This window comes from Octopus bimaculoides, chromosome 3 (assembly GCF_001194135.2).
Source record: "Octopus bimaculoides isolate UCB-OBI-ISO-001 chromosome 3, ASM119413v2, whole genome shotgun sequence".
NCBI classification, from domain to species: domain Eukaryota; kingdom Metazoa; phylum Mollusca; class Cephalopoda; order Octopoda; family Octopodidae; genus Octopus; species Octopus bimaculoides.
The window spans coordinates 149,946,376-149,957,129 of NC_068983.1; the positions used below are offsets into that span (position 1 = coordinate 149,946,376).

The 10,754-nt window shown below is 36.9% G+C and overlaps 2 protein-coding genes across 4 annotated transcripts in view; one reads left to right on the forward strand and one right to left on the reverse strand.

Moving 5' to 3' along the window:
• LOC106876667 (uncharacterized) overlaps window positions 1-10,256 on the forward strand; it is a 14,046-nt gene extending 3,790 nt beyond the window's left edge. The window contains exons 1-4 of one of the 2 annotated variants that reach the window (XM_052966628.1): window positions 344-642; window positions 2,366-2,434; window positions 5,214-5,377; window positions 9,858-10,256. In XM_052966628.1, the coding sequence (XP_052822588.1) occupies window positions 588-642; window positions 2,366-2,434; window positions 5,214-5,377; window positions 9,858-9,926 (357 nt within the window). In that variant the 5' untranslated portion in view covers window positions 344-587 and the 3' untranslated portion in view covers window positions 9,927-10,256. Of the gene's footprint in view, window positions 1-343; window positions 643-2,365; window positions 2,435-5,213; window positions 5,378-9,857 lie in introns of those variants that run through there. The other variant, XM_014925300.2, reaches the window with a different exon arrangement.
• LOC106876669 (serine/threonine-protein phosphatase 2A 56 kDa regulatory subunit alpha isoform) overlaps window positions 1-10,754 on the reverse strand; it is a 346,085-nt gene that overhangs the window by 9,064 nt on the left and 326,267 nt on the right. The gene's annotated exons all lie outside the window — the stretch shown is intronic.

Consider the following 10,754-nt stretch of genomic DNA (forward strand, 5'->3'; position numbering starts at 1 on the left):
GAATCTTTATGATATAACACATATTCGTAGAAAATTTCATTAAAAAATATCCATTTTTCTGAATGTTATGATCATCCAAAGTCAGTGAGGAGGGGGGGGGAGAAATCTGAAGTTATGCGAAAAATATATTTATTTCAAGTGATGGCCACACGGAAAACGGGCATTAAATGAAAATTCTAATCATTATTTCTTAAATATTCATCTTAGTATATTGTACTACTTATATGGTAATAGTGTTATACATAATACATTAAGTAACCTCCCTTGTGGTACGAAAACCTGCGTCTGCATGACCTCTATTGTGATGGTGCCACGATAAAATACAGAGTGGCTGGTATTAGGAAGAATATTTACTCATAGAAACCATATAAAAGAAATATTTTTGTACCATACTCCAGCATTTGTCCTTGCAGTTACCGTCTGTAGCTCCTGTTATTGTGATCATCGTTGTTATCTGTTACTTTATCGGTTGTTGCTGGTGTTGTTTTATTCAATCATATTCTTTAAACTGGAATATATTTTCTTAATTTTATTGTTCGTGTAGTAAGCTACGAAATTCTTACATTCTCTCGTGGTCCCAGCAGACAATGGAAAAAGGCAAGGTTGGATGCATTGGGACGGGCACTCTGACTGAATCCCAGGGTGATGAAAACCATATTGTTTTCATATTTTTGCTTCCATTTTTATATGTCTTTTGTCCACATGATTGTGGTACTTATTATTACCCAGTGACATTAAATTCACAATTGTGACATTAAATTCACACTGCAGTGACAGTGTTTGTATATTTTACTGTGACTGCATCAAGCAATGAACCTATGCATGTAGGCTTTCCTTACCTTAATTTAGGGTACTGAACTCTATGAACATCTTCTAGCCCTATTAGTCGAGGAAAAGACAAATAAGCACTCTTAAGTACTTGAGTGTGTAGCTACTTCTAGTTACTGTATGAACATTTTGATTATTTCTCGTAGATCCAACTGTTATTTTTATTTTATATCACCTGTGCGGGTGACACGTAAAATACACCATTTCGAGCGTGGCCGTTGCCAGTAAGACATTCGAGCGAGATTGTTGCCAGTGCCGGTGGACTGGCTCCTGTGCAGGTGGCACATAAAATACACCATTTCGAGCGTGGCCATTGCTAGTACCGCCTGACTGGCCTTCATGCCGGTGGCATGTAAAAGCACCCACTACACTCTCGGAGTGGTTGGCGTTAGGAAGGGCATCCAACTGTAGAAACTCTGCCAATTCAGATTGGAGCCTGGTGCAGCCTTCTGGCTCACCAGTCCTCAGTCAAACCGTCCAACCCATGCTAGCATGGAAAGCGAACGTTAAACAATGATGATGATCACAAATGAGCAACAATAGCATTGTTGGTTTTAGATTGCTACTTTTAACGTCTATCTGGGAGTTAGAGTGACAAGGAATAATCTGTGCAAAACATACTATTTTAAAAATTATTCTTTATAAGAATATAATCAACCCAGCCCTTGCAATTAAACTGGTTTCATCAGTCCTTTAACTAAATTCTAGGTCATTATTTGACAGCACTGTCATTGGAATGTCAAATCTAGGAAAGACAAATAATAGAAATTTTGTTTCATTTTTCTGCATTATTACTATTTCGGTTCCTTTACTAATATTTACATCATTCACCATTTGTAAATAAATGTTACATGCATATATTTAGTAAATATTCTTTACCTTCATTGTCCTAAATAGTTACTGTGATTAAATCAAAAGGTTCTGTCTGCTGAAGGGAATGAAGAGCAGCTTGAGTAGTTTTGCTTGTCATTTCAAGTTCATAGCTTGAAAAATGCAATGAACAACAGAGACCTGTAGTATAACCACATAGTCTATTTGCATAACTTAGCCATAAGTGTGTATGGTAAATGTATGCTTGTAAATTAATTTATAAACTTGAGAATATGGACACTGTATTAGTACTTTGTGTATATATATATATATATATATATATATATATATGAATGTATATATTATTCATGATGCTATTTAGATGCTGTTTCTAGTAGGCCAAGCTAGTACAAGCTAGTATGTTTAGTTACATGTAATATTCCTCAAGCTGTGGCCAAATTAACAAGATCACTTGACCTGCTGGAAATAGTAACCAAATGCCCCTAGAATCACTCACTGTAGAATATTTATAAAAGATGGAATTATGGTGGATGATTTAAAGCTAAAATTAAAAATTATTTTTAACTAAACTAGAATAAAATACTCTCCATAAACCAATTTTTATATCAACTGGATTGACAAAAATTATTAATTAATACTAATTTGAATTCATTGGTTTCAATGATTTTCTTTATTTTTAATATATTTTTATATTATTTTACTTTAGAGCTCACAGCATCTTTTCGAGGCCGTCCCTTAAATGGTAAAATTTTGACACCTCCTCAAGGATATGAAAGTGAGTTAATGAGAAAATTTCTGTATATCCATTTTCTTTCTCCTGCTTTTAGTAAAAAGAAATGATATTATGTACTATGCTGTCTGTGTAACCTTAGGTATGGCATTTAACCTATTTAACCTTCTCTCCTATTCACTATACCTTACTGTCCATTTAATGAGGGATGATATTGAAGCCATATCTATTCATTCCCCATCACTCTACCTCTTTCACACATCATAATGCCTATGTATAAAGGATTTCATTGTATCTGTACCCAATACACTCTGCCATCATTCTCTCTTCCCAGGCCTCATCATCTCTAACATTCTCTATCTTTATTGATAGGCATTGCTCTTTCTATCACTCTCTCACTCCACTTATAATCTTGTTCCTTTAATCTACATAACATGGTTTTTCTTGTCATTGTTCTCTCTGATATTCACTTTCTGGCTTATGTTGCTTTGAACTAATGAATCCACCAGTGAGTAGTGAGGACTCTCTAGTCTTACATTGCAGAAGGCAACATCACTAATGCTGGTGCTGCTATGAAATATATCCAATACACTCTATAAAGTGGATGTGGAATGAACAGGGACAACATGGGGTTGAGAAAACTCTTTAGTGTTAAGAACAGGGTGACCTCTTCAACAAAAATGAATGATCCTTGTAACCCATTATCTCTGCTTGCCAACCACCAGTTTACATAGTATACTACCAACAATAGTAGAGTTGCCATGTACCCTGAAGATTTGAGTCCTTGCTATTCTGTAAAATGTTTGTTCATTTAGGATTGCTTGACTGAGGAGATGAACAGAAGTGACAGGTGTGATGGAAGAATGAGGATGAGTGGGAGAGAAACGAGAGAGTGATGGTTGAAATGAATGGGTTGTTAGATTGGTGTAAGTTATAAGAAAGTGATAAATACAAGAGCAGTGGATTATGGAGCAGGTGATCTAAGAGGAGAGTATAGACGAAGTAATGGTAGATATTCCTTGGGGATATTCCTTGGGGTGAGCAAGAAAGTTAGGTAACTATCATGAGAGGGCAGGGTTGATTATTGGAGAGATGAGAGGGCCAAATTGATCTAGTAACTCTGAGCATAATGCAGTATGGAGGAGTGATCTACTGCCTTTTGTCTCACTGACAACCTGGTGCAAAGAGCGTGAAAAGGTGTTAGAGTATTAGAGAGGTGAGAAACAAGCATGAATGATAGTAATGAGCAGTGGAGGCATGAGTGATAAGTAGGGGTGATAGGAATACTCATTATTCTGAGATGTTCAAGGGAACATAAGAGGATAGAGCAATGACAGAAGGCATTGCGATAGTGATGTCAGACAAAGAGACAAGATGATTGGATAAAAGGAGCATGAGTAAGATGGCAGTACAGGAAAGGGTGGTGTGAAGGTAGATTGTAAGGTAGTCTTTTTATATACAGGCACAAAGTCAAATGTGCAATTGGTGCTTACACTGCACTTGTGCATCTGGCTTATGTTGCTTTGAGAGAGTGGTAGAAAGAGCAATGCCTATCAATAAAGATAGACAATGTTAGAGATGATGAGGCCTGGGAAGAGAGAATGATGGCAGAGTGTATTGGGTACAGATACAATGAAATCCTTCATACATAGGCATTATGGTGAGTGAAAGAGGTAGAGTGATGGGGAATGAATAGATATGGCTTCAATATCATCCCTCATTAAATGTGCATCTGTCACATAAAGTCTACTTTCTCTATTAGCCTGCTTGTGATTCCTTTCCACTGGATATTTCATGGAGATTTTTATCTTTTTTACATATCAAACATGGCTGTTTCTTTGGTTATAGTGATTGTGTTGCTCTTCTTTCTTTCATCTTTGCTAAGTTTAGTTCAAAGCATCTTGATTGCAAGTCATGTTTGTATATCTGGGGTTTCTTCTCTATATCTCCTATAGATTCAACTGTAAGAAAGAGATTATTAGCAAACTCCTTTTTTTGGAGATTCAAAGGACTATAAACAGGAAGGGGCTGAGGAAGAGCCCCTTCCTGCTTATAGTCCACTATACTCATTGCCAACTCTTACCTTGTTGACTGCTCCTGTATATGGTTTGAACAGCCCTTACAAGCCATTCATCTATTCCTAATTTTCTTAGCAACAACTTTTCTATTACAGATTATTGGACTCTCCCAGAGTCAATAAATGCTTTGTATCGTACCTTATTCCTAACCAAGAATTTCTCCTGCAGTCATCTTCCAAGCACCTAGCCAAATTGCATTTCATCTAGTGTACTTCTCTTCTTGATTATTTGTGCTAAAACATTTTCGGTAACTTTCATAATCTGGTCCATCAACTTATTGTCTCTGTACTTTTTCTTCTCTGTTGTACTTGACAATATTGTTACAACACCTTCCTGTGCTGCACGATTGGCTATGCACTTGTTCACCATGTGACTTACCTTCTCCGATATTTTCAGCATCTCAGTGACTGCACCTGGTAGTCCAGTTGCCTTTTTTTTACCTTTGTAGCATTAATCACTCTACTATACTGCTATCAACTTGGATGACCAACCCTTCTTTTTCTACTTAGAGCATTTCATCTCTACTCCATACATCCTCAACATTCAGTAATCTTTCTTATTAACATTTTCATGCTTCTTTTTTGCACATTGGTAAGGGGACTTCACCCAATGAGATCTCAATTTTAACACACATTCTTGCAGTCCAAAACACCTTACACACATTGTAGAACAGCTGAATGGTTAAAACCAGTAAACGAATGTGTATGTACACGTATGCTTATTTATTCTCCAAAATCCATTTTCAGGTATGATTGTAAAAGAGAAAAAAGTACCACTGTCTGAAGAAGAGGATAGACAATTTTCTATTGTTGCCAGAGTTCCTCAGTTTACGTATTGGAATCTTGATAAGCCTACTACAGATGAAGACAAACTTGCTAAGGCTTTAGTTTTTACAGAAATAGCTCGTGAGGTAAAAATTTTGTTATTATTATTGAGCAAAAAGTTATGCAGTATGTAGTTGAAGTTCTTTACATTCTAAATTTAAATCCTACTTGGGTTGGTTTTCACCTTTTTTCTTACCTTCCAGACAGGAAAAAAATGAGTAAAGTGTTCTACAGCAAAGATCCACTCCTGTTGCCAAATCCTGAGCTGTATGAAACCATAGTTCAAATAGTTCCAACTTTTGAACCTAAAACAATAACACTAAGTTCTCTTCTGTGCAAGAAATATGGTTTAGCCTCATTTTAGAAAGAACTTGACCTCTCAAAGACTTCCTGTTTGCACTGTTTTTTTTTGTTTTTTTTTTTCCCCCCATTTTACTAAGTATATTTCTCCAGACTTTTTTCTATTGAAATTTCTGTTTAATAGTGGTTAATACCTCCAAGTAGTGACTTAGAATTATTGATATTATTTATTAATGATTTAATAAAGAAATCCATATCTTGTAAATATAAGTAAAAATACATATAATCAACTATATTCAGCCTACCATGGCAGATGAAAGGATTCATGCAGGGTTTTTTTTCTTGGTCCCCAGTTATTTGTTGCATACATTAATGAAATAGATGCCAACTTGAAGCATGTTACTGTGTTAAAATACACATAACATTAAGCTGTACCTTAAGATAAAAAGAACAGATTCTAAATACTTTAGGTCTTTCCTGTTATCTGACCTAGGCACTGTGCAACAATGGATTGCAGACTGTCAACTCAAGTTTGTTGTACACAAATACATCTCTTATATTTTAGGAGGAAGAACCCAGAATTTACCTTCTCTCTTCACAGTACCAACTTTAGGAAGTATGCTGGTGAAAGTGACCTAGGCATTTTGTGAACAATGATCTGCATTGGGCAAACCACATTTTTAAATCATAACAAAGGCTGAGTGTATCTTAGCATCACTCAGTAAGGTCTTTGTCAGTCACTCACTTACTATCTATTTAAAACTATATTGTACATTCACACACTTTACTGCTGCATGTTGAAACCCCTGTTTTGTCCAGAACAGTGATTTACTAGAAGCTTTCTAGAAACATGCAACCAGACAAATACCTTCTTTTAGTCACTTACTATATCTTGAACGTGCTGCTTCTCTGGGCATAAACACATTAAGATATTGATGTCTAGCAGCTGACTTGGTAGAAGCTCACAAGATTATTCACCATCTTTCCAACAACTTTGGCCACTGTATACAATAAGTTCATTATAACAAAAGCAAGAGTATTTTTCTCCACAGATACAGGAGACCTTCATTGTGCTCTAAAAAGGGCAGTTAGAGTTAGCCCTGGTTGATGTGTGGAGTGAGATCAATATAATATAGACCTATATGCATTATTTTTCAAACCAAGAATGAGTTGAAGAGACAGAGTGAGTTAGTGTATCCAGACTAATCTCACATTATATGAAATAAAGAAATACATCAAACCTTGACTTATTGTAACTTTTCTACAATATGGAATAATAATGTATTTGAAGAACAAACTCAAGAAGCTGCTTAAAGAAGTACCAATCACTGAAAGTGGATGGTACTTGCAAAAGAGGGAGACCCAGGAAGACATAGGATGAAATGGTAAGGACCAATCTCAGGATGTTGGGCCTCACGGAGAGAATGACAATAGAGCGAAATGTCTGGCGATATAAAGTTCTTGAGAAGACCCACCCATGTCAGCGAAACTGAGTTCTAGAAGTGCTGTGTGTCCCACTCACACTTAACAAGGAAACTTCTCACACACTCTACCACAACAAACCAAACTACGTCTCTACATCTCTTCTCTTCCTCACATTTCCGCTTCATACACTATGCTTACCTCAAACTCAGCTGCATAAAGAAGTACCAATCACTGAAAGTAGATGGTACCTGCAGAAGAGGGAGACCCAGGAAGATATGGGATAAAATGGTCAGGACTGATCTCAGGATGTTGGGCCTCCTGGAGAAAATGACAATGGACCGAGATATCTGGCATTATAAAGTTCTCGAGAAAACCCACCCACACTTAACAAAAAAACTTCTTGCACACTACCACAACAAACCAAACTATGTCTCTGCATCTCTTCTCTTCCTCACATTTCCGCTTTATGCACTATGCTTATCTCCTACTCCCCAATCCTGTCCTCTTGGCTATGTGCCACTGTATCATTGCTCTCTGCTAGCCCCTGACCTGTGTGTTCCACCCACACGTAACAAACCAATCTACATCACATCTCTTCCTTACATTTCTTCTTTCATACACTGTGCCTAGCTCTCACTCTTCAATCTGATCCTTACAGCCTGATACTCTGTATCATTGCTATCTAGTAGCCTCCTGATTCTATATATACCCAAGATTTTGCCACTCACCATCCCCCTGTACTCTTTAATCACACTTCCTTTGCAATATCTTGCCACTTATATTATGCCACCATCTATATCTCTCTTCCTTTACTCAACCACCCCATTTATATTCTTGATTTTTACATCCAGCTGTAAAAATCCTGCCAAACAGTCACAGAAGTCTGGTGCAGGCTTCTGCCTGGCCGCCTCTTGTCAAACCATTCTACCCATGCTAGCATGGAAGGCAGATGCTAGACGATGATGATGATGATGATGACTTATTTCATCATCATCGTTTAACATCCGTTTTCCATGCTGACATTTATTGGATAGTTTGACTGAGGTCTGGAGAGCCAGCAGCTGCACCAGGCACCAATCTGATCTGGCAATGTTTCTACAGCTGAATGCCCTTCCTAACGCCAGCCACTCAGAGTGTAGTGGGTGTTTTTTTTTTTACATGCCACCAGCACAGAGCCAGTCAGGGGGTACTGGGATTGATCACGTTCAGATGGTGCTTTTTACGTGCCACCGGCATAAGAGCCAGTCAGTGGATACTGGCATCGGCCACAATTGGTTGGGGCTTTTTACGTGCCATCGCCAGTCAGGCAGACCTGATGAGAGAAAGAGAGAGAGAGAGAGAGAGAGCAACAGAAGCAGTATTAATACCAAAATGTAAAATATTCACCACTTAAAAGTAGATGTTGTATTAGAACACACAATACTGTAATAATTACCAAGAAAGAAACTCTCATTTTGGTTTTACAGTGCATAAAAGCACATCATTGTTATCGCCACCAATTCCTCTCCCAGCACTGCAATATTGTGTGATTTCAGTCATTTGACTGGAGCACAGCCTTAAAAGGTCTAGTCAAATAAATCAATCCCAGTACTCATTTTTTAAGTCAGGAGATGTAAACAAACCAACACTTGTCAAGCAGTAGGAAGACAAAGATAAAGGCACAGACACACACAAACATAACAGACTTTCATACAGTTTCCATCGATCGAATTCACTCACAAGGCATTGGTCAGCCTGAAACCATATAGTTGAAGAAATTTGCCCAAAGTGAAATGCAGTAAGACTGAACCCAAGATCATGGAGTTGCAAAGCTAGCTTCTTATCTACACAGCTATGTCTGCGCCTTTGTCCAGAAAATATCAACAGCATAAACAATATACTATATTTTCTGATATATTGTTCTCTATCCATGAATATGGTTAAATTTCAAAACTTGAATCATCATCATTTAGTGTCTGCTTTCCATGCTGGCATGGGTTAGATGGTTTGATTGAAACTGGTAAGCTGGAGAGCTGCACCAAGTTCCAGTCTGATTTTGCATGGTTTTTACAGCTAGATACCCTTTCTAATGCCAACCAATCCAAGAGTGTAATGGGTGCTTTTTATGTGTTACTAGCATGGGTGCCAGTTACATGACACAGACATCAGCCACCACTATAACTTCACTTGGCTTGATGTGTCTTCTCAAGCATGGCATATTGCCAAAGGTTTTGATCACCCGCCATCACCTCAGCGGGACCCAACATTCGAAGATCATGCTTCACCACCACATCTCATGTCTTCCTGGGTCTGCATCTTCCACAGGTCCCCTCCACAGTCAGAAATCGACACTTCTTAAAACAGCTGTCCTCATCTATAAACAAGGTTTACTAAAATTTTCTGCATTGTAGTTGAGAGGGTTCATCATCTCGGTTGTTGCTAATATCTTCAGGATGAGGACCCTGAGTTTCTTAATCCACATTTATTTTAGAAACATCAATTCATATACTGAAGAGCATCTTTACAAATGGAAGGTTTTCCTATTTCTAATGAAAGGGTAGCTTGGTTACGTGTCCAACTCCTTTTTATCCTTACTTGCACCCTCTAAACTTGTTGAGTCTAGAATCTTATCAAAATCTTCAAATTCAGTAAAAGCCAACACTTTGGATTTGAAGAATTTTCAGTATTTTTGACAGCTGCAGCAAGCCTCTTACAAATGAACTGTCGCATAGCCATCATATATTGATCTAAAAAAAAAATTTTTTTAATTAATAGAAGTTTGAGTTACCTGCAAATGCATTTTCTGTTTTTTTCCCCTTATTTTACTATTTAAATATTGAACAAATTCTTGTGTTTTTCCAGCTCCATCAACGAGAAGAGGTGGAGGAAAATGATGAATGTAAAAATGATGGCAATTGTAGTACAGATTAATAGTTTGCAGTTTAAAAAGCCAGATAAAGAACAATGCAGTTTAACATCAATTACAGCACTGCAAGTAAATTTGGCTCTAAAATGATTACTCTTTGTCTTCTGTGTACATAGAAAAAAATGTATTGTGTATGTTTGTGTGTGTCCGTCTGTATAATGTATATATAATATAAGGGTGCACCTTTTTGATGCAAGTCTGATGAAGTGCCACTCCAATGTAATTAACTGCACATTTTGCATAACGTTTCATATGAAATTATTTATGTGCAATTATGTTAGAAATGAAGTGGTACCAAAACAATTGTAACTAATAATAAAGATGTGTTAAATCCCTTCCTTTTCTTTGGATTAATATATCAACTCATATGTTCCTTTTCAACCTTCTACATGAATGTATGTATATATATGTTAAATTCAAATTAAAACAAACGTAAACAAACAAACAAAGTTTGCTTTTAGAAGTGTTGAGATGTCTTACAAAGTTAAAGAAGTGATTTTAAATTCTCAATTGCAGAATAATGCTAATAATATAGCCTGAACAGGATAAACTACCCCTATTTTGCAGAAAAAAGTGTAGGTGGTTAGCTGTGGTCTCGAACTCACATCTCCGTGATTACGCGTCACGATGCTTTGATCGATTGAGCTAAACTCCCCCACTACAGATTCCTCTGCAAATTTAAGATGTATAGAAATCTCGCTTTATGAGACACTATCATATATTAAATTCAAATTATGACAAACGTAAATAAACAAACGAAGTTTGCTTTTAGAAGTGTTGAGATGTCTTAGAAAGTTAAAGAAGTGATTTTAAATTCTCAATCGCAATATATA